Consider the following 25,191-nt stretch of genomic DNA (forward strand, 5'->3'; position numbering starts at 1 on the left):
AGATGTTGCTATGACTAAAGAAAGCCACTAGGAGTCACTGTTTTTAAAAGTTATGTTAAATCTGTTTGTGGCTTCAGATATTTTTGAAGCTTCACCTGTATCAGTGAAGATAAACTCTTCTTCTTCTTCTTCTGTAATTCTGTTTTTGCTTCTGTTTGCAGCCATGATGCTTTGAGTCGCATAAAAGAGATTCACTCTGACTAAATTATTAAATTCTGACTTAATTACTGACTTAAACTACCTTAATTAAATTTTGAATTAATGACCACTGGCTTTGTCAGAAGGAAAGTTTCCACCTGGATGTTTCTCTTGCTCTTTCCATAAAAATCAAACAGTTTTGAAGCACATTTCAAATCTAGAATATACACATTTTTGGAAAAAAAGCAAAATTTTATTCAACCCACTCTTTAACTCTTCAACCATTGATGCAATCTAGCAGATTCTGAAGCTAAGAAAAACAGCTTTGCACCAATATATCGTTGCTTTTCTCAGAGTCAGAATCATCTGATTCATGTAAAGTGATCAGTTTGTTAAAGATTGTGTGTTATTTAAGTGTATCTCCAGTGTTAAAGGGTTAATGTAAGACATTATTGATGTATTCAAGGCACTTAGATGAATTAATCAGACTAATGTTCAGTCTTTACACTGAGCTGAAAGCTGCATATTTATGTTCAAGCGCAGCAGGTCACTGAGATCCAATTACAAACCTCGACACACATGGGAACACACATTAAAGCCAAGCAGTTGTGATTTTATCATCCATGAGTTTTTGAAATGCTTTCTAAGGAGAGCAATTTGGACGAGAGGAGGTTTTTCTGTGAATACGAAAAACATTTCTGTCCAAATAAAGAGAGAAGTTTCATCCAAAGTGAAGAAATCGACAAAGGATGTTTGCTCAAAGGCAATAATGAAGCCGTATCTGAGGTTTACAGTGACACTAATGTGGTGAAAGTAAGTCTATGAAATATGGTTTAAGAAACCGGAGGGACGCTTGTCCTCTGATGATGTTGAGTGATTCTAGAGGAGCTCACATGAACGTCAGGAGTTTAAACCAAAGGAGAACTTAGATGAGAAATCAGAAAAACTCCACCGTTCTACTGGGAGTTTATTTCACCACACAATCCCAGAAATTCATATTTTACCAAAGATAAATCAGTATGTTTCAGAGCTGAACTCTGTTTTCATTTACCTTTTCAATATCTAATATTTTTTTTATCATTTTCTGTTGAGTTTTCTTGAACTTTACTGGAGAAACCCTCCTCACCTGAGTGTTTGCGATCGGACACTCACCTGTCTCTCTCTGAACTTAAGTAGCAGACGAGGTGACACGCCCACAGCAGGGGGCCGGCGTAGGTGCTGAGGGCTGTGAGGAAGACGGCGGGCGCCTCGACGTAGCTCTCCAAACCCACGAAGCCCACGGAAATGTCCACCGTGGCGATGTTGTTGGAGTTGCCCTGCAGGTGCACAGAGAAATAAAGCTGTCAGAGTGAATGGTGATCAGAAAATGTCCAATAAGATCTTGTGAAAAAATAAATACAAAAAAATAAAAATTAAGGTTATAAGCTTCCTTTGTTGAGCTTTCAACTCTTTTACTTGAATCTCATTTCAATATTCATGCCAATCAAACAGGTTTTTTTACATCCATTTAATGTCTCTCCGCTTGCATGTTTGCTTCAATATATTCACAAGGTGAAATAATGTCTGTGGGATCAAAGGCAGCATTCTGCTATTAATACGAGCCCACATGGTTTACCCACAGAGGAGCCAAACTCTGTCATCTGCTTCCATTTCAAACCCACCGTGGACGTCCGTCAGCAGGTTGGGGGCCACACTTAGATTTTTCGCTTCTCCCGCTGAAAACCTGCTGTGACATCTCCAATGTCATTTTCCCCTCAAATGAAAACTGTATTGCTCGATCAAAACAGACAATGTTCTTTTGTAACAAATTAGAGGCAAATTGTGTCTTTCTGGGGGAGAGCCGGTGGTGATGATGTCATGGAGCTTCCCTGATGGAGGCTGAATTATTTCAAGAAAAGGTCGGAGGAGGACGAGGCTCCAGTCGAGTGTCGACGTGTACAGAAAGTGTTTTTTTTATTCTAAAGAGCCAAATATGAGGCAATGATGAAGAAATGGGGGCACCAAAGATCATGTCAGAGATCATAAGAACTGGACTGAGTGGCACCTCCCCCCTCGCATTCCAAACAGGAAGTGCCTGCTGGCTCCAAGAAGTCAAAATCCCATTATATTTTTCAGAATAACTATTTTTGCTTTAACATGTTCTTAATGATCACATTTTTTTTCACAATATTTTTTTTTTGTACTTCAAGTTATAAACTGGACAGCGAGATGCCTCCATAGAAGTAGGTGGAGCCTATTAGCCCCCACGTCCAACATTCGAAACTTTTGGTTTCAGATTTTGTGGGGTGTTGACATGATTGTCAAGAGTGGTTGCTATAGAAACATTGACTCCAACCAATCGTTTCTATCCGATGATGTCTGGCTTCAACAATTAAGGTGTCAATAATCTCTAAAAATGGCGACTGAATTAACTTCATTTGGCTGGAAGTAGCCAATTTTCCATTGATGACATCACTCCTGCTTAGTCCAGTTCTCTTAGCCAGTCAATGGTTGTGAAAGCTTAAGGAAAGAGTGGAGTTGAAGGTAAAATGACTCATTACAGTTAAAGAGAAAACTCCCATAAAGATGAAGAGAAGAAAAGGCGGGAAAGCCTCCTTTGGTGCAAACTTTTTCAGCAAGCCAATTGAACCGATTCCATTCGACTATTTTGATCAGAAAGATGTCAAACCAGCCGTGAAAATGAAACATATGAGTGTGTTGCATGTGGTAAATTTAATGTGAGGACTTCCTAGAGCTAATGTAAGTTATTTTAACTTTTTTCTAACTTATCTAACAAATGTTACACACCCGTTGGCTCCAAAATAGGCCTCCCTGGTGTGGCAGAGGGCCTATTTTGACCTGCGTGTCACCTACTTCACGACCTGTCGCTTGCAGCATGCCCATAGAAAAAAATGTGCACGAACATTTTCACTCACAGAACGATCTACAACCTTATTTTGAGTGGACCGCCCCACACAGGTTTGAGGAAAAGTGAGACCAAGGCTTAAGTTATATAGGATAAAGAGTAAAGACTACAATTTACCACCAATTTGTTTTATTGTAACTAAATGAGTATTAAATCTTTCTCAAAGTAGATTTTTTCAGGTGAAACTCTATGAGAAAACAAAAATGGAGAGTCAACTTTTTTTTTTTTTTTGAAACACCCAGACAGAAAAAGGATTTCCTGAACAGCCTTTCCATTAACTACTGATAGAAATGAGGTGCCGTGAGGCTGGAATTAAGTATTACAACAAGCCTGAATGCTTTGCTCAGTAATTGAGACATTTGTTTTCTTAAAGAAGAGAGGGAAGAACACTCCTTCTGGCCAGAACATGTCTAACAGTTTCTTGGTTCAATATTTGGACCATAAGGGGTTTTTCAAAACAAAAGCCAGTTATTTTTGTTGTATTTAGTGTTTCATTAACCTGAATGTTTGTATTTGACTGATTTGAATCCACTTTTCAGGTATGTGCTTGTTGCCTTCTTTAATGTTGATAGTGTGCAAGATCATTTATTTTTTCAGTTTTTTTCTTAATAAGGCTAATGTTACACAACTTTATCCAAAACACTTCAATACATTTTCTTATTTAATCCTCATGTTTTCTGTATTAGGGAACGTCACAATCAGCTGCTTCTCGCTAGAATTGACATTTGAAAAAAGAAAACTGTCTCCGCCTCTCATTTGCAAGCGAACGCTCCCTGCTCGAGTGTACCCAAATTCACTGATTAGATTTTAATTAAAGCTAAATTAGATTACTCATGACACTGGGTTTGGTTTCGGAGCAGCAAACCTAAAGCGCACGTTGCCGCCTGACATCTTCATTATGATTTCGGCGGCTTGAGAACGATGGTCCTCAAAGGTCTGTAATTACATGGCTGGATGCTGAGACACAAAATTGTCTGGTGGCGGTCTATTCCCGAGCCCATCACAACGTTAATGACCCGAGGGTGATGAGGGTTATTAAATTTCCAGCCATGTAAAAGTTTAGTGTACAACACAATGCACAACAGTAAACTAAACAGCTGTAGGTGGAGACTAAATAAAGAGCTGGGACAATAACTGCGGTTTAAGTGGCTCCTTATGGTAGAGCAGACAAACTACTCAGCAGTGTGCCACCAAGTACTTTATAATCTGATATTTTTAGTTTTCAAGGGGGGTCACTGTGAGGACTAGGGGTGTGTATAGTCTGGCGATACGATACGTATCACGATACATGTGTCATGGCATGATACGAATCTCAATATGTCCTATAATTTTATTTTAATTTTTTACATTTTTTTAAAGATTATGGCTTAAAAAACTTTATCTGAATATTAATACACCTTTCCCACATAAAATAAATGGTAAAATCCATTTTATTTAATGATTTAATGAACATTAAGCACTAGAAATGCAAGTTGTTTTTAAACAAAGAAATTGATGGTGCTTTTATTTTGATAATTTAAACATTTTTTTTAAGTAGAAAACAAAGGTAAGACACTGAACTATATGTTTGCTTATGAATAATAATTAAACATTGCATTGGCAGCCTTTTAAGTCAATGCAAGTGTTGGCAAAGGAATTATCACGATATTTCACTGAAATTCATCCTCCATCCCTAGTGAGGACCAAAACAAAAGCTGGTTGGCATATTTCCAAGGGGGTAAAATAATGAAAAACAAGGCCTAAAATGGGAATTTGTCTTGAGTTTGCTCCACCCACCTCAACAACATTCTGAAAATGGGCATACGGGTGGGAAAGTCAACTAATAATAATAATTAATTTGCAAAATTTGCTTTTGCTTTTGTTTTTTATTGTATATTATTTTCTTATCTTTTGTAAATATTGCCTTTTCTCTATATGTTAATATCTTCTGTATATGCCTAATGCTGCAACAGCCTAATTTCCCAGCCTGGGATGAATAAAGTATTTCCTAATACTTTTTATTTAACCCTTTAACAGTGGAGAAACTCCCAACGACTCCTAGAAAACAGACGCTTTCTGACATGCTGTAACTCTCTGTTTACTCAATCATTGGGAATCCGTTGATTCTGACATGGACAAAAGCGGCTTTACGCTGATATGCGTAGTGGTGCAAAGCCACTTTTCTCTGCGACAGAATCAATTGGAATTACAGAAATTTTATAAACATCTGGAAAGTTAAAGTAGACAACAGAATGTAAACTCTGGAGCTAAAACTCCAATGTAAAAGGGTTAAGGGTCGTCCATTGATTGTTCCATCTCCCAACTAAAAAACGTCTCTATTTGCACAAAGACGAGCACCAATGACATTAATGAAGTCGATTACATCTGACTTGGAATTCAATGGGAAATTGCTCCCTTCTGACATCAGTGTCCAGTGGTGATTTGAGGAACTACAACAATTAGTTTGCGTCGACGGAGGTTGGAGGCTTGATTAACAATTTAACACCGGAGCTTTCGTTGGAGCAATCCCGATAGTAAACTCAAGAGGGGGCTATGGAAAAGAATTAAACACCCTGCCTAAAATACAAAATGTGCAAATCGCTGAAATTTTTTTACTTTTAAACATTTGTGGACAAAATAATTTGGAGTTAACCTCCCTTTCTCTTCTGAAACTCAGCATGGTTTGGCTTTCATTATGCTTTTTTCTTGATCTCTTGTCTTAAGTTTCCTTTGCGGCCCCTAGTGGGGGAATTGTGCATTGCAGTCATTTCTGTAAAGAAACCATAACTCGCCACAGGATTTGGCTAGAAACTTGCTTTTTTCCCCCAATATCATCATAATTTGTTCTCTTCATGACTGGGGTAGATTAAACCATATGACAGCAAAAGACTTAATACACTAACTCCTCCAATGGATGACGATCAGTCGCATATCAGAGAAAGATTCTTTTTTTGGTGAAGCAGAGAGGAAAAATGTTCACATTGTAATCCTCTCAGCAGTTCTTCCTCTTCTTAGTTTAGTTTTCAATGATTTTTCTTCTGTAGTTTAATCTCTAAAAGTTCATACCCTTCTGCTCAATAATACGACACTTATAAATAATGTGAAAGCAAACAAAACGCCGGGAGAAAATCAGAAAATATTAGAGGATTTATCTACTAAGATGTATGTAATTTAAATAAATAAACAGAAATATTTCTTTCCTGTCACTAAAACAAAAGCTTTTTTCCAACTCTTCAAGATGTAAGCTCAATAAATTTGTTAAATTATTATTTTTTGTATTTTTCTTGCATAATAAAAATGTTTACAACTTTAACATTTGTCAGGGTTCCTGTCTTACAAGTGTAAGGTGAACATAAATGATATTTACATGAAGATGCAAAGCTGCTGCTCACCTGAAAGTAGAAGAAGGCTTGACCAAACCAGTAGTGCATGATGGTGGTCTGAGCTGCATCGTAGTGGAGCTTCTTCCAGATGAACTGGGCCATGAGGGTTTGGATCAACAGGCAGCAGCAAAGCACTGGCAGGTTGTGAGCTCGAAACAGGAGGGAAACCAACAGAACCAGGCCGCTGTAAATCTCCCATAATCCCTTGCTCTTCAACTTGGAGTCTGCAGTGATGATTTGAGACCGCAGGAGGTCTTTGGTGCCGGAGAAGAGGATCCCCAGAATGAAGACGTAAACGAAGCGGGCCTCCACTGTTCCCCTGAGAGAAAGGAAGTGAACATTTAGAGTTGGGTTTACAAAGACAAGATTAATACGGGAACATTTCAGTAGAAATGGATGTTTTAGTTCAGTAAAAACACAATTAGATTCATATTTTAAACAATTTCTGGGTATGAATTAAAAACAAACACAAAAATACTCATCTACAACAAAGGATAATAAAAACAGAACTATGTGACGGTGTGTGGCAGATGATTATTATGGCCACACCCCAAATGTGTTTTTTAATACAAATTAAAATACAAACTAAACAGAAGAAAATCTAAAAAAAAAAAAACAGTCAACAATACAAAGATCAAATTATATATTTATCAGGAGAGTTGGATTGTTAAACAAGTCTTTTTTTTCCAATAAATACATTTTAATAATATATTATTCAACAATATATACTGATATTGTATCGTTCATACTGGCAGATCAACATTTTTTCTGTTTTACTTAGGTTTGTCAAATAATCAGCCATTTATCCACAAATTTGTAAAGAAAATCAGACCTGTGTTTTATAAATTAAAAGAAGATTAAATATTTTGACTTTTATGGTGTTTTAGGATTTAATTTGATTTTTAATAATGAAATACAGTTGGAAATTGAGTCGACTTTTAACATGATTTTTTTAATAACAAAAAGTATGTATTTCAAAAGTGAAAGTTTTAAGTTAGTTTTTAATATTTTACAAATATGAAAATTAAATGTCCACTTCTGATAAATTTGAATAATCAGCTTTATGGAAAAAGCTTTATTCATCCAGATGATTTCTTTTTAAGGTGAGTCATAGAAACTGGACTTTAAACATTTCACCACTTATTTAAGTGGCTTCATCAGTTGAAACAAAGACTAAACACTCGACTTCAAGACAAAATTTGAATTGTTTCTTTTTGTTTGTTTGCATTTGTTGTTGCTCTTGTTTGAAAATAAAAATTGAACTGAAATAAAAAATTGAAACCGAATAATCCAAACATTAATTAGACAAAGTTCGGTTTAAATTCCACAAAAGCATATTTCTGAGAAAGACCAAAAAATATCAGCTTGAAAAGAAAGGGGAGAAAAAAAAGACAAATTTTCATCCAGTAACTCCAATTGATCAAAACCCAAACACGGCTAATCTGTCCGTCTTGCAGTAATTGACTGCTGCATAGCAAATATGAGGCTGGTGAGTATTTCAGCCAAAGCTATTCTTCCAGCGTTTTCAGAGTTCACCGCTTTAATTTTACATCCTGACAGGATCGCTCATGACTCATGAGCAGTCCTTCATTCAGCATGCGGTGTGTCAATGTAACATTCATAATTGATGCAGGGAGACTGGAAAAGAGTGAATAGCCAGAGGAAAACTGTCTCAAACCTAATCATCAGTCTGTCGTAGTGTCTGCGTCTCTATAGCTGTGAGATACGCGTTGAAAAGTGAAAACATATCCTTTAAAAAATCTTTATTTAGACAGTGAATTGGCTTCTTTTAGGTGTGATTGTACTGGAATTGATCGTATTGGCTGTATTGTATCTAAAGACTTGATTTCTTTGAATTATGCTTTCAGATTACGCGAAAGAACAGAATGATAAGGACTTTAATTTGTCTTTAATAAAAAGTCATTATAGCTGTACTGAAACATAACTATAGTAAAAAAAAAAGTAGAAAAGAACCCCTAAAAGTGAAGACAATGTATAAGAAATTTAACTCTGTCAATAAGTCCTGATGTTAAACATAGTTAAAAAGCTTTAGAGTATAAGGCAAACTAACTATTAAGGTAGTCATTTCTCCAGATATGACTGTGGTTTTGTTGGCTGCTGAAGGTGTCGGTCGTATAAGTGTTTATGTCGGTCGGGTCTGGTAGCATAAACAGAATTTAAGAGTCTGTCTGAACAGCTGCTGCAATATTAGCAGACACAAACATATGATGCAGTAGGTAAAGACCGCCTCCAGATTAGATATTGATATTTAGCCTACTATTACTCTTGTTTTAAAAAATTATTGGTGTTTTTAACATGCTCTTGTGGCATTCTTCTAATAATGGAGGACGTTCACAAAGAAAATGTACTACCTCTAGTACAGTGTTCCCCAACCTTTTTGTGGCTGCAGATTGGTTGGCCCCTGAAAATTAAAATGTGGACTGTGACAGTATTCTTGGACGCAACAAAACTTTATTAATATTACTAATGGCACCATATAATAACACCAAACTCTGGTAACATCCTCTTTCCCCGCACTTATCACTTATTCATTTGTAAAGAAACGTTCAACAATGCAATTTTTCTCGTGTTTATGTAACCCGAGAGAATCATTCTGTCTTCAAACCGAAATATTTTTCAAAATAAAAGACTGTTAAGACTCTAAAGGAAAAAAAAAATATATAATTAATTATTTACTCCACGGCCCAATGTCAATTGGGGACCATTGCTTTGAAAGACAATGTAATGTGGGAACTCAGAACTCAACATGCCAGTCCATGTTTCTGTTACAGTCACTGGTAATGTGGAAAGTTTGTCTCTGACGAAAGGTGTGTCCACCTTCAATTCCTTGGATCATCTGAAGAAGGGCCAACATAAAGAAGTTAACTTTAGGGAATAAAATCCCTCCAATTATAGGAAAAAAAAACAAGTCTGAATTTGAATTAACTGAATTAAAATTATTCAGACAGAAGTAGGTTTAGTTGATGTAAAAATACAGCTTAACCGTGCAATACTTCACTCTATTTAAAGTGAATATTTAAGAGTATGTGCTAAAGAAAACATCTGCAAAGATTTAGAGTTGATAATTTACTGTAACACTAATATTTGTGCCTATAGGTAATATTATTTAATTGAATTTCATTTAAATTCAAGTTATCCAATTTTCTTTATAAGAAATAACATGGACAACTAAACAGTTTTTTTGTGTTTTACTCTTAAATATTTTTCTTTATTCTTAGATTCTTTAAATAACTACATCCACTTCTAAGTGAAGCAAGGATTTACAGATCAGAGCTCGTTAAAATGCAGAACGCTCTTTTTCAGGGTGTAAAACTGTAATTGGATAATGTGTTTAATGCACAGGTCTTTATCAATCTACGTGAAGGTGTTGGAGCTGACCCAGCGAGCAGCATTTAGTCGATATTATGTTAAGTAAAGCAGCACAGACAAGAAAAAGTCCACTTTGTTGAGTTAGCAGTGAAAGCAACATGTATTTCAATGTAAAAAGAATGTATAATTTATAATATTATGTCTTAACCTTTTTAGGCAAAGAAGAGCATAAATATTAACAAGCTGGTCTCGCTAAATCCTTGCACAGATTTGGTTTTGAACGCCCTCAAACTGAAGGCCGACTTGCTGCACTCAAACTTAATATTTATTAGGTCATTTTGGCTCAAATGCTTTTTTTGTGAAAGCAATAAATAAATAAAGAAAACCTGCAAAAATTCACCCATGATTTATAAACCAGAGATGGAGATGAATTCTCAGGAGTCTTTTCTATGAAAAAGTACAATTGAAATGTAATAATGTGTAAAAATCTTAAAAGTAAAGACTCAGAAAAATTGTGAGAAATGCTTGAAGAAAAAAAAAACTTTCAACATATTATCTATTCTATTGTTTCATATAATTCAGAAAGGTTTATATGAATAATCTCCCCTCAAGTGATCATTAGTTAACTTTTATGGATTGATATATATTATTTAATGCAAAAGTTGTTTCTTTATTCCATTTACCAAATAGACAATGAGTAAAAATGGGGGAAATTTAATGCAGTTTATTTAAAAAAAAATAAAACTGAATGTTTGAACTTTCAGTGCCTGAAGAAAAGACTTAATTATGTTTTATTTAAACTTGTTTAGATGAAATCGGTGGTGAAGGATGTAGCGCATCGCCCGAACATACCTGTATGAGAAGATTTAATAAGTGGAATCCATTAATATTTGTTAAGGTGGAAAGCCCCCTAAAGTTGTTTATGCTTTAAAAACACTCCCAAGCATGACTGAAGGCAGTCACGCAGCGAAAGGACGTTTCTGCAGAATGAAAGATGGCGGGTGACCTGAAGGAGTGGAGCCACTATTGGACACATGTATTATTAATCAGTGAGTTTAATGAAAACCTGTTCCAACAGAGGAAATGAAGTAATATGTTCCAGCCGACGCCACTCTTTATTATTCAAAACTGCTCTAACAATGCAACTGGGATTGCATTTATTATTATTTTACAGAGTTCGATTCTACATGCAAAGAGTGACGAGACGTTTTTCAGACGCTGCTGTGCAAACACATGACGGGAAGTGTGATAGATGCAGCTACAGATCTGCAACGAGAGCGGCTTTCTGTTTTACAAGCCCGCGGGTTTAACTAGTTCTAACACAGAGGCGTGACAAAATCTGAATGCTCAAAGGGACTCGGGCTGCTCTGACACTTCAACATGCACCAGCCGTTCCCTCCCGTCTACGCAAAAGAAAAACTACTTTTATTTGCATAATCTCTGGAGCTGCAGCCTTCAGAAGGAGGCTGATGGGACACTACCGCCATCCATCACATTCATTAAACTTTAGTTTTTTTTTTCAAAGCAGACACAACAGGGAGTCAGGGGAATAATGCATCATGTGTGATTTCTATCCAATCGTGAAAATGATTCCTGCATCCCCTCTTGCCCCGTTCCTGTCAAACCCTTCTGCCCACATGGCCTGGAAAGGATATATAGAGACGTGAGGGCATGCTGGGAGTTTTAATAACCTGTTCATTCTTTTCTCCTGTGTACTTTATCTAGGAATGTCCTGATTTAATTCAGAGAATCTGCCAATATCGAGTGCTAATCCAATACTTGTGTAACACATAATAAACAGATGCTGGTTTTCCCCCTATTTTCATTTTATTCCCATTATGCTATCATTTAACACTTATGTGAAGTAGCTTGAACAATCAGCTAAAAACGTGCTAGAATCAACTATTAAAAGTTAGGGGGAAATCGATTCTGCGATATATACCATGATACTTTGTTTGGCGACACTTGTATCGATTTGAAATACTGACTGGGCGAAATTTGATTAATAATTATGAGTGTCCTTCAGCGTCTTACTTTTGTTTTCCACCTTAAGTCCAGACTGATAGTTGGCAGAACACTGAGCCTCTTTAAGCAGCTCTACACCGCAACCAAAACAACAAGATCTCACAAGAACCAGCTTGTATTAAATGTTGAGTAAGCTTTGCTTTCTGATTGTTTTGTTATTTTGATTGATTCTTTCTTAATTTACCAAAAGAAAAGCCAGATGAATTTGTGGGTAAAAACAACTTGCGTTTGAGACAGTTGCAGTGCTTAATGTTGTGATCATTAAATAAAATGAATTTCACAATTTTATTACATTGAAAGACATATTAATATTCAGGTAGAGTTTTTTTTCTAAGTCATAAAAAGGAAAGACTGTTCGAGTACAGTCTTGGGATGTATCACGATATGTATCATGAGACGTGTATCGTGATCATATTGTATCGTCAGACACTTGCTAATACACACCTGAACTATTGAAAATTTTTGATCATATGTGATGATATCTTCATTAAAAATAAATAAAGACTTTCTTCCAAAGTTTTTTTTGTAGTATGAATTCAATAATGGTGAGTTTTCATGACTAGCTCATAACAATTAGTTTTGGTTGTTTTTGAAACGTCATGGACATTTTTTTTCATTTTGTTCCAAGAACAACAATAAATGTACTTTTTTTTGTAACCCTTGTACTATCCTAGGTATGTTGACATTGGGATTGGGGTCATCTGGACCCCACAAGAGAGCTGAACTTTTTTATTTTTTTTTATGATTTTGGATTTTCACTGGTGTCTGTGACAGACGTTAAATCCAGTCCACCTTTGTCCACATTTGTCAAGGGATGGATAACACACTGTAAGGCTTGGGTCATCTGGACCCCATAAGTTAGTATAAGGGTTAAATACCTTTGTGGGTCTTCGTTTACATTAAGACAAACCAATAGACACTTACTGTCACTTTTAAATGTTTTTTTATGAGTTATTGAGCCCAGAAGTCAAAATCTGCTACTATCCTGGTAACTGTTTTTGAGCACCTTCTGCTCAAGCTAGTGCTGTATTCTTCTAAAACCAGTTAATGGTATGTAGATTTCTAGCAAAGTATTGATCTGTAATGAAAATAAATATCCCATCCCTGAATGGGATTTACCATCCAAATTCAATCACATGTTTGAACCAGTACATCCCTAATATTTTCTGACGGCAATATGTGTAAAATAATAGTTCTTATTTGTGCTGAACACAAACCATAAAAGATCTTCTCCAGACAAACTCATTTTCTATGAAACCATGAGGTTTTTATCTTTCCTATAATAGCACTCAGCCTCGCCTTTCTATCAGTAGGGGGGGGGGGGTATTGTTACTTTTACTATCATTGTCATAATTACAGTCCTCAGAAAACAAAGCTGAAAAACCTGGAGTGCTTTAAGGCGGAATCGCTATCAGAGCACCGAGATGAGACGACTCATTAAACATTCATTAAAGCAGACGGAGCAATAACTGAAGCACAAATGTGTTCATTAATCAGTAGATCAAAGCTGATCTTGTTACTGGATGCTTTAAAAATTACACCAATTTCACAAAAATGTCTTTTTTTGAAAATAATGAAACTTCTTCTGTTTTTGAATAAAATTAGCAGTTTATTTAGACAGTTTTTCATGGAACATGAGGGTTTTCATCCACACTGGAGCTGGTAGGAAGTGAATACGGATAATCCAAGAGAATGTCGTGTCACTGGACACGAAGCAGATCCTTAAGTTTCCCTTACAAACAATAATAATCTGACCTAAAATCAATCGACAATTTAACTTACCACTTTGCAAAAAAAAAAATAAATGCATTTTTAAATATTCAGAAATCTGCAATTACATTCTTTAAAGGGTTTATATTATGCTATCCTCAAGTCTTTTAGAGTAAACATTATCTATATATATGATAATATTTTACCAATGGCACAGTATAGAACTAATTTTTTATAACCTTCAAGTTATTTTCCCATGCTCATTTTCCTCAATTTCAGAGGCTCCGCCTTTAGATCCTTGTGGGTGCCGCCCATTTCATGACATCATCCTACAGCCGACCTTGGCATAATTTCCACGTTTCACCCAGGAAAACGAACAACTTCTGAACTTTTGCAAAGATAGATGTGCGTATAAAGTGAAAGTGTTTGACCAGTGGGGGCGGGGCTAGCAGCGCAGATGCTTCCTGGAAGGGGCTGTTCTCCACTTTGTGATGTCACAATGTGAGGACTGTGCATTGGTAGGAGCTGGTGCTCAGTGCGCAGTCTTTTAGAGGAATGCTCACAGAATCAAAATACTGTTTTTCATTAAGAATTAACATAGTAATACACTTAAAAGCTCAAAAAAGGTGATTTTGGATGGTGCAGACCAATGAAATTGATTGAAAAATCGTCATATGGGCAAGGGTCATATAAAATCTGTCCATTTAGAAATAAGTGGTTCCAGAAATTGGTTTTCAATCATGTCTTTAAAAGTTTCAGGCAGTCTATTCATACATCAAAGTTTTTTATGATTATAATGGTACAATTAACATGTTTATGTGTCTGTATATAAACACAAGTATTTCTATATCTCCTTTTATTGTTAGTTTTTTAAATTATTCTATCAAATCTTAACTAATATCTTAAAGACCCACTCTAATGAAAATTGTGTTTTTAAATTTTACTTGTAGCCTTTTTCTGATGATGGAGGACATATATGAAGAAAGTAAAGCTTAAATTGAGTTTCTGAGTATTTTTTTATTCACATTGTTGTTAATCAGGAACAGACAAAAAAAAGGCTGTTTGAAAAAGCTTGTAAATGCAGGACCTACAATGACAAGGCACAAGCTTTTGATGCTTAAAGACAATTAGATCCATGTATGTCTTGGTTTTCCTCATTTGAGCTGCATCTGGCTCGAAACTGTACAGCTTCTGCTTCTGTAAAATTACCGTCGTGAAGCCCAATGAGGTAATTATTTTGTTATATTGGGCTATATAAATAAAATTAAATTGAATAATCCCAATATTGTTCCCCCGGTAATGTTAGGTTGGGGTTTTAAGGGGCTGTAAGCCAGTGGGAGAGAGTGTAAACAGATGAATGATGGGAAGGAGGTGTGCTTACTCTGTTGTTACTATTGCCGCTCTGCAGAAACTATGTCCTAGAAATTGAGACAGGTTTTTTGATTGTTAGCTAAAAACAACTGGAAACACTTTGCAAATAGATTATAAGAGGATTGGACTTTAAGTTTGATACGTCTTTGCATACATATATGTCGTTTGTCGCTTCTTTTTCATTTTTGTTTTTATTGTCTGACATAAACTAATTCAACAGTCTGTTAAAACAGATTATATAGATTTTAACTAATGTTTGATAATTCCCATTTCTGTTTTTATCTGCAGTTTCAAGTTATGAGGGAATCCTCAATGTGGCTGAATGAGGGGTTTCCATTCCAATAAATCTCATCTTGTTAGCTGGATTTCTCTGAAGGTTAATAGTATCTAGAGCGGACGGAAAATCCTAGCTTGTCATTCAGCAGAGCTGCATAGACTTCATGTTACCTTGGAAACAAGCTCCAGTGTTGCAGCAACCATCTGAAAGAAGGTACAACTTTGTCCTTTTAACCCGTTGTTTCATCCTCTTCATCCATCACCTGCACTGGATGCTCTCTCATCCTGAATCAGCCAAATCAAGTCAGCGAGAGCCAGGAAACGGCTTTGAAGCAGAGACCCGAGAACGAGGTTGGCCCGCGCTCTCCGGCTGAGCTCTTTCTGCATGATAAAGTGCTGAAATGACAACGGGGACTCGGTGCTGCCAGGATGGGTTTGTGCACTTCCCCTTTCCAAAAAAAATGACCTCCTCATTGAAATATTAACATGTTTATGAAAGCAGCCAAGCCAGTATGGTATAGAGGGATGATTTATTTGAGGTTTCTACAAACAGAAGTGACTTTGAAAGCGGGTTGTATGCTCTACCTGTTGGTTTATAAAAGTGAATTCTGTCTGTGTGTGTGTGTGTGTGTGTGGTGAGAGTTCACAGGTGTTTTGAGACAAGTTTGAATATATTTCCATTTTTAAGCGGGTCGGGTATGCATAAATATTTTTAAATTGGGAAGCTGCGCAACAGTCCCTTTCTAGATCAAGCAGCACATGATAAAATAGGTCACGTTTTTTTATGCAGGTGTGAGCGGCTCAAACACACAAAACCAAACATTGTTTGAAAGGTTTTATGTTGGGTAAAAAAATTGTCATCAATGAAAAGCTGGACAGAGATTCATCATAACTTTAGATCAGACGCTTTAATCCTAAAACATCATTTGATCTGTCATGTTCTGAGGTTTTACCTCAAAGATTTTTGTGACCTTCAGATTTCAGGTAGGGATCAGCGATCCCTCTATTTCCTGTCGATTTACAGATCAAGCGAAGACCATAATTGCTCAGTCAGCTCTCTTAGTCACACGTCTATTTTTAGTCTCATTTCTGACGACGCAAAGTGGAAGAGTGCGGGAGGGAGAGGCGAAAGACAAACAGCATCTGCAGTGACATCAGTCCAAGTGACTCTTGGAGCCCCGCAAAGTGAGCAGCACTGGCTGTTCTCAAGCCCACACTGAAAGCTCTGAGCCTGGAGTTGTCAAGAGGAGAACAAAGACGAGCAAAAGACGAACAGACGTTAACAAGGGTCATTAGACTAAATTGTTCCTTTCACGTCGATATTCCAGCACAAAGCAGACAGCATAGCATTGGGAAGGCAGTTTAGCCTTTTACTTTCCTTCTAGAGACTGGCAGTTCTAATAATATACACCTTAAAAAAATTCATTTTCGTTGTAATTGATGTTATTCGCTAAAACTATATTCATGTGAACTCGTAAAGGAGTTGACCCAGGCCCGTGGAGGGTCTTAAAGTCCCACTACGATCATCTTTCATCTATTTTAAAAGCATTCCAAGTGTTTTTTAAGCATTTTGTTTTAATTATTTTTCATCAAAAATGTAAAAAAAATGTCATTTTCTGGATGTAGTTTCTTCAGAGCTGCAGTAAATAACTAGAAATTTGTCTCAAATTTGAGTTGTGGGTGGGAGGATTGGCACAGAGCAACTGCGCCCCCCTCTTCCTGTCATCCATAACTAAGCTTTCTCTCTCACCAGCTTACAGCCCCTCACATCCGAAACCTAACATTGCTGGGGCAACACAATTGCTAAGCAATATCTGAGCTCTCCAGCGGTACTGTTTTTGAGCCAGATGACAGCTCAGACAAGACCTACTTGAATCCATGGTAAATGGTGTATACTTATACTACAAATGTTCACTCCCAACTCATCATACATGGGTGTATGATTCGGGCCCCCTCCAAGTCACTTTTTGACATTTTGGGTGTCCCAAGGTGTTGTTTTTTTGATGTGCTGGCTGTTCCCTTTAACCATGGGTCCCCAACCCTCGGGATGCCATACTAGACATGAAACTGGTACTGGGTTGGGGTACTGGTCCAGTCCGATCCGTGTCCTGAGGGTTGGGGACCCCTGTTTAGCATATGGATTTTTTCCCTATCTGTAGCTTGGCATCAAGCAGCCCTCGAACCAGTACCGGTTCATGGCCTGGATGCTGGGGACCGCTGGTTTAATAGGAACGTCTAACAACGACGACGAGTTGAGGACAATCAAAACATCAAAAAGTGACACAGAGGGGGCCAAACCACACATCCATGTATGACGAGTTGGTAGTGAGAATACCGTTTTCTTTTATAGTGGTTTAGAAGGCCCAAAGTGCTTTCATAATCCCTTTCACCCATTCAAACACGAACCCTTACGCTTGGCTGTAGAACAGTAGCGCCAACCTATAACCACCAGGAGCAATGTGGGGTTCAGTGTCTTGTCGGGAGATACATGATTGGACAGGGAAGGGATCGAACCTGCAATCTTCCAATCAGAGGTCGACCGCTCTACGACTGCACCACGGCTGCACTGTGTATATAGTTGTCTACAAGTGGATGCTTCAGAATGGAGGGAGCTTGAGGCCCGCCCAGTGTATTTTTGTCTCAACTACATCTTTCTTGTCCTCCTGATTCACATGTTTGCAATGCGGTTGTTCAGTTGCTGCAAACTAGCATCCATAGGAGGACACAGATTTACAGCCTATCACTGCTGCTCTGCTGTCTATATCTGTCTGATTGTTTTTCCCCCTTAACAATCGTTTGTAACTTGGTGCAAAGACTTAACTAAATCCTAACCCACAGTAGGGAAAGAGTGAACTTAATCTAAAATGATCTATTGAGGCATAACTCTATAATGATGGGGTCTAAGCAAAATTCTGAAGGACCGGGTTGGCCTCGTCAATCAAAGTTCATCAAAAGCAGCCGCAGTCCCTGTGCAGCTTTGTCAGGTGTCTGAGAAATGGTGAAAGTGAGAGGTGGAGAATTTAATTAGACAGGCAGGTAAGAGAGACTCCTAAAGAGAAAAGAAAAGGTTAAGGAAGGTCAGGCACTGGTGGCAGATGAAGGCCGGGAGAACCTGACAGGAGAGCCGTGTGCGATCCTGAACACTCATTATTTTTGGAGGAGGTCAACTTTGTGTGATGCTGCAGGTGCAAAATGACATCATGGAGGTACAAGACTACTTTTTTTTGGAACAGTTATCATAAGGTTTGTCCAATGCAAACCAGAAGAAACAAACTAAATCTTGAGAGAAAATGAATCCAAAGGAGTGCAGACTACTGATTTGGTTCAATCAGCATTCAGGGGGAGTTTAGGCTCATACTGCATATTTGAAAAGCACTAGACGCTGAAGCTCTGATCCCAGATACATTATTTCTCATCTCAGGTAAAGGTGACAATTGCACCTGTTGACACTCAGCAAGTCAGAAATTATTAAAACAACTAGCTAATTTATTAACACAGAATAAATAAATGACCAATAAAAAATGATAAATGCCTTCTATCTATGCAGAGTGTAAGGAAGACAAAAGGTGCAGCCTAACCAAAATGTGTGGAGTTTGTTCTAAAATTGGTCATGCAGCAAATGTTGCCAGGATCTATCCACACTTAGACAGACCTGGCTCTGGTGCTTTATCAGAACCGAGCCTGGCTAAGTACCAGGCCTTTCGTTTCACATGGCCTTAAGGCTGGCTTCTGGCTCTCAGCTCTGGTACTTAGACAGACTCCAACTCCGTGCTGAGCTAAAGCAAAATAAAAAAAAAAGCCCTAAATGAAGTTTAGTCAGAAAACTAGAGAGTTTGGAATAGCTGACCAAAGGAAGAGGAATAAAAAGCTTGTATTTGAGTGGATCAGTCAAAACAAGCTGTTCCATTAATATATATATATTTCAGGTAAACACCCAGACACAAGTGAAGGCAGTTATTCCTTACTATTTCCCTAAACAGCAAACATCTGCAGTAAGAGTCGTCTTTATGTTTTTTTAAAGCTAATACTTTTTTGGTGGATTCCCTTTTTTTTTTATAGACGCAGAGTTCACAATGCTGGAATAATTTCATCTTCAACTGCAGACTATAATATACCAGCTTCTTTGTGTTCCTGTGTATGCAGAAGACAGTGGGGCTTAAGAGTACAAAAAAAAAAAAAAGTTAACCAATCGGGACAAACCTAAATGAGCAGAGGCGGGGCATTACCCAGGTACTTGCCTCAGAAAGTAAGACAGGTTCTGAACAAACTCACAAATGAAAGCTGTTTCAAAAATGTATAAGGTTGAGATCAAACTTCCTCAACCCTTTAACATCAGAGCTTTAAATTCTGTGTTGATGTTCTTTAAATTATTGTAACTTCTTAACTGTTTACACAATTGAAAACAGAGAAAAGCAGCTTTGTGCTGATATGAAACACTACAACGGAAAAGTGTTTACGCGATTAACTTAAATCAGCTGATTCTTTTGCAGAGAAAAGCAGTCTTGCAAAAAAAAAGTGTTGTATAACGGTGGAAAGGCAGTTTTTTTTGTCAATATTTGATGGAACGTTGTTAAGTCTATAAATGGTTGTTTGGTACTTCAATTGAGCAGTGTAGAGATTTATACGACAACACCAGACTAGAGACATATAGACCACAATGCTTTGCGTTGGAACATTTTTTGCAAAAAAATGTATTTAAATGTAAATTTTTTAAATAAACCATCAACGTTTTTATCATCAGTACACAGTGGAGTCATAAATAGACAACATAAAATGTTTGTATTGATCAGATTTTCACTTTGTGAAATTGGTGACATCATACTTACTATTAAAAAAAAAAGTAGTGACTATGGTGTCCGAATTGCTTTTAAATTCCAGATAGTTTCAATATAAAGTTTTTTAGTAGTTAGGGATTTATAAATTGTCTTTGCGTTTAGTAAGGTCTTTCTTTGATAGGTCACATCGTATTTGGAGTGTTAAAAAAAAAAGAAAAAAGTGTTGAGCATTTCTTTGTACACGCAAGTACTACAGTGACAGCATAAAACTTTGTAAAAAGGCTTTAGGTTTAGGTTTGAGGCCAAGACAATCTTTTGAGTTTAATGACATTTTACTGCTCAGTTAAGTGTGAAAAATGTTGTTTTATATTTCAACTACGAGAGCTTATAACAGAGATTCTTTATGCAAAATGAACAGCAAATTGACAATTGCTGCAGCAGCCACCACTCTAATTAGACAGCTTACTGTCCTGGACGGAGAAAATGTGAAATTGGATTTGGGTAGAAACGCAGAACTGATGTGTGTCGATTCTCCTGCCTCTCCCTCTGGCTGCTAAATTAAATCAACAGTCGCGGACAGTTTGATGTCCTTCTCAAAGAAGTGATTTTAATTTAAGACATTGTCACGCTTTTTTACGACTTGAAGCGACACCGAAGCAGCACAATTTACTGCAGGTGGATGTAAAAGCAGAAAAGACAAGAGTGCTCAGCTCTTCTTCATCACATTTAATGATGTTTCCCTCTGATGACAAATGAATTAAAGTCTGCTGGCTCTTCTGCATGGCAGGGCAGCAGAGCACCTCTGCACTCTAAATCAGATCTTTGGACGTTTGCGAACCGTGCAGGTTGATGAAATTACGCTCCGCTGGTTCACAAAACTTACTTGGATGTAGTTCGAGAAGAGTGTTGCCAGGGAAACAGGACATTGCCAACAGCTGCCCTGTAGCTGTAGACACCAACGAGTCCAAAAGCCAGCGCCACCTTGGAGACCCACGAGCATCGTCTTTGAACCAGCAGGTAGATGAGACCCAAACAGAAAGCTGACAGCAGGGACAGGATCACCTTATGTTCAGAGCTGCAAAAGACAATCAAAAAAGTCTCAAATGATGATTTATTTAGATGAAATTGACCTTTATATAACACATTTCTGCACCGGTCAACTGAAAACTAAATGATCAACTTTAGATTAATTGTTTAAACTAAAACCCAAACTTTGAAGTGGGTATAGCTTCTGAGCGGAAGTAATTTGAAAGAGATAAAACATGGTCAGAAATGTCCTGCAGCTTCAGATGAAACTTTAAACACAGACTTCAATTGTTCACTGGCAAAAAATAAAAAAATAAAAAACAGACTAGAATATGGCCCACAGTAAACATAGAAAATAATAGGACCTCAAAGGACAGATCAAAGTCGAGCAGAAGCCGTGTGTATTTAGCCCGTAGTTGAGTCAGACAGCAGAGGAACACTTTGGGACAAGATGAGGCATCTTGTAGCTCCATCTCATTATCCATGTAACAGGCAGCGCAGGTAGGAAGAAAGAAAGGGCAAAGCTGGACCCCCCCAAAAAAAGGTCACAAGATATGATGCATGTTCAAGAACAAACCCTCTCTGCGCACTTTTTGGAATATTAATAGCTATGGAGTGTTCGGTTTTAGTGGAAGAAAATCCTAGTTTTTCTACAGGCTGAGAAATCAGAGGTCGACGCCGGCTTCCTGAAATGCTAAGTGGACGTTCCTGTCAGCATGTGGGACAGAATAATACATCCATGATGTCCCAGTGTCAGCAGAAGAGACAAAAACACACTTAAAAGAGAACAAAATCAAGTCTTTTATGACAAAATAAATAAATCTCATTAAAATTAATGATAGCAACATGAAAACCCAGCAGCAGATGCCATAGTGCATCCTGATATTATGTCACCGGGAAAACTATTCTAACCATTTAAAGCAAAGGTGTCAGAATCCATGTATAATGTTTTTCAACCAACCTGCATATAAAAATCCTAAGTGGCTAAACACACCTGATCCAGGTAATCAGCAGAAGATGAGGTAGTGTTTCTGGAAAACCAGCAAGACATCCCTGATTTAGAGCCTAAAGACTATTTTTGATAATTTATAAGGTTTGAAATTGAGAACGGTTCATTCAAGGTCTAATAACATACAAATTAAACTGTTTTCATTCACTGAGCTGTTCAGAAAACTGGCGAAGAAGCTAAATGAAGATGACCATGTATCTTGTTCTTCACTTAAACCATAAAGTTCTTTGAAGATCCACTCCATTGAAAACTGTGTTCTTGAAGGATTTGCTCATCATGATGGAGGATTTATTTCAAGAAATTAATCTTAAAACTGTATTTATTGGTATGTTTTTAATTCAAACCATTGTGATTTGAATAAAAACATCCAAAGACAAGTTGCCCAGAGGTGGGCAGCATCCACACAATTCACCCAGAAAGTGACATGAGGGAGTACAGGATATGATGTAAAAAATCAAGCATCTTTGATCTGTGAAACTGCATTAATTGAAGCACAAGCAAAAATACATAGAAATTAAGCAACGTATTTGATGGGAAGCAGGCGAGGGTTTACCAACAAGACTGAGACAAAATTTCTAATAAACCTGCTGTTTTTTTTATAAGCTATGTCCTAGAAAACGACACAGGTTTTAAATTTTGGCTAAAAATATCATTAACACCTATAAAGTAAGAAAAGAAACAAACTCATGACCTCAGTATTTTATGAGTCGGATAAAACCATAAAATAATGGATAAATACATTAAAATATTAATTCTAGAGTTAAAAAATCCAGCTCGTTTTGAAGCAGCAAGTAGAGTTTAACAGGTCAATACTTCAGGGTCAGAACTGGAGGGGGGCTCTGACTCAACAGTCATTAAATGCCCCCGCTGGCCGTCTTAAACCAGAAGGGGTGGAGACCATAAAGAGGGGAAAGCTGTGTTTACCTGATGAAAAAACATCTGTGCGGAAAGTGACGCTGGCAATGATTTTGGATTTTTGGATGTCCATTTTTTCAAACTGATAGCCCTGAGTTAGATCCTGTCTGAACTTGAGTGGTTTGGAGGACTTTACTAGTTTAAAGATGCCAGATGTACATATAAAAACACACATTTCTCCTATTTCTGTCAATGCGGGTTACACTCACACACAAAGAAAGGTCACAATCATGTTCAAGAGCGTGGGGCAGCGTGATCCTGCCTAAAATCTCCAACATATCCCTGTTGTAGTTGGTGCTGATTATGAGGTGTGCTGAGATAACCAGGAGTTCATGACTTTAAGTTCTCTGGACAGCGATAAAGAGAATACACGAGGAGGGAAGATCTCCAGAACTGGAGTTTAACAGCCCTCCAGTGGTTACTGACTGCTCCTCGAGCAACTCTGCGGTTTAGTGGAAAGTGTTTTAAATGGTTGGAATATCGTATTGATACCACGGCCGAGCCAGACCAAAGACTTTAAAAACTTTAACCTGTTTCTAGTGCAAGTAAGATTCCAGAAAAAAATTCTAATAAAAACTACCTACTTTTTAATCTATGAAAAAGGAGTCTTTTGATGCTGTTATTGTTTTGTCAATTTTCATCAGAGTTCTTCCCTTTTTTGTGATAGTGACTTCAGCAAACCAAATTCAGACATGTTTTTTTTTAGGTCAAAAAAAAAAAAAAACATCAAAAAAAGTTGTTGGTGTTTTTGCTGCTTATTGCCTTGGTACGGGGCCCATAAAGGGATATCAAAGTTCAAAGTTGAAAAAAATAAATTAAAAAAAATTAAATAAAAAAAAAAAGTTTTTTCTAAAAATACTTAAGGGCTCCGTAAAAAAAATGAAAGTTAAAAAAAAAGTTCTGACTACTAACCAGAATATAATTTTCTAAAACTTAAAGTAACAAAAAAAATCTGGTTAGTAACTGATGAGCATCAAATAGTAACTGTTGCGCACAAGTTACTATCTGGTCGCAACAGTTACTATCTAAATTTTTTTTTTTTTTACTACTACTTTAATTTTTAATAAAAAAGGTTCTAGTTTGTAACTGGTACACACCAGATAGTAGCTGTTTTTTGGTTTTTCTAAAAATGTAATTTAAAAAAATGTTCTGGTTACTAAATGATGCGCATCCGTTATTAACCAGAGTTTTTTTTTCTGTTTAATTATTTTAATTTTTGGAAAAAAAAAGTTTTTATTTCAATTTTTTTTCTTCAATTTCCCTTTAGGGGCTCTGTACCTTGGGGAATAATACACACAATCAATATTTTTAAGAATAAAACTCTTAGATTTCCGCTTAAACATAAAACTTATCCTCAAATTTCTAATCTAATGATTTATACTTACAGTATATTACCTTTAATTATATGTACTTTTTTTATGTTTTCACAACATGAAATGTACAGAACAGAAAACGTTACCAACCTATTAAGCCAATGGCCGACATCGGGAAGATGAGCCCACTGAACTCCAGTTTGGTTGAGGGAACGCAGAAGTCTGCAGCACAGCAGCGTGAATGGGGGCGTGGCCAAAGCGAGCCACTTCTCAGAGTAAATGTCTGAGCCGGAGTGAGAGAACGTTTGGCTCTTTTTGGAGAGGATTGGCTCCTCCTCGTCTCCAGAGCCGCGCTGCTCCCTGAAGTACTTGCGGCAAACGTCTTGGAAGACGGTGAGGCAGAGGGTGTTGAGCAGGAAATACCAGGTTTGATGCTCCTCTTCAACGAAGCTGCTGGCGGCCAAGCTGAGCGTGTGTCCGACGGTGCCAGCCAGCAGCAAGACGTCCAACTCTGACAGCATCCATTCACTTCCGGAGCTGATCTGTGGAGACTGAAAGAAAAGGAGAAAGCACGTTAAAATAGAAGCTTTACCCAGGAGACGATTTAAAAGCTTGAACACAAACATCTCCTCATAACTGTGTGAATGCTCTCGTGATCCTCTTGCTTATTTCTGTACATTTTTCAGCACATAAAAACTCAATCACACTGTGAGTGATTTCAGCAATCTTGGTTTTAAAACCTTCAGCTCGTTCAGGACAGTACTGCTTGTACTTTTGGTACTGACATATTTTACAGTTTTTAAGATTTTACGCAATGTGTGCGATTTTTCAGCCCCATTGAATATAAATGGGAGATTCTTCATTCCTGTTTGTACTTTTTGTTTCATATGTCTTAAGGTTTTCAAAATTGTATGCATTTTATGCGATTTTTATTTAGCCCCAAAGAAATGAGAAATTATTCAAATACTTTATGGACTTTGAAACCTATCCAAGCTTGGTATGAAAATGTTCAGCACATTCAGGACAGTACTGCTTC

The 25,191-nt window shown here is 37.2% G+C and overlaps 1 protein-coding gene across 1 annotated transcript in view; it reads right to left on the bottom strand.

Annotated features, from left to right (window-relative positions):
* Positions 1-25,191, bottom strand: part of pigg (phosphatidylinositol glycan anchor biosynthesis class G) — a 67,444-nt gene that overhangs the window by 4,570 nt on the left and 37,683 nt on the right. Inside the window, exons 9-12 of the mRNA XM_024283954.2 lie at positions 24,306-24,706; positions 20,776-20,967; positions 6,415-6,724; positions 1,291-1,454 (exon numbers count right to left, since the gene is read on the bottom strand). Coding sequence (XP_024139722.1) covers positions 1,291-1,454; positions 6,415-6,724; positions 20,776-20,967; positions 24,306-24,706 — 1,067 coding nt within the window. The remainder of the gene's footprint in view (positions 1-1,290; positions 1,455-6,414; positions 6,725-20,775; positions 20,968-24,305; positions 24,707-25,191) is intronic.

The sequence above is a fragment of the Oryzias melastigma genome, linkage group LG10 (assembly GCF_002922805.2).
Source record: "Oryzias melastigma strain HK-1 linkage group LG10, ASM292280v2, whole genome shotgun sequence".
Lineage (NCBI taxonomy): Eukaryota > Metazoa > Chordata > Actinopteri > Beloniformes > Adrianichthyidae > Oryzias > Oryzias melastigma.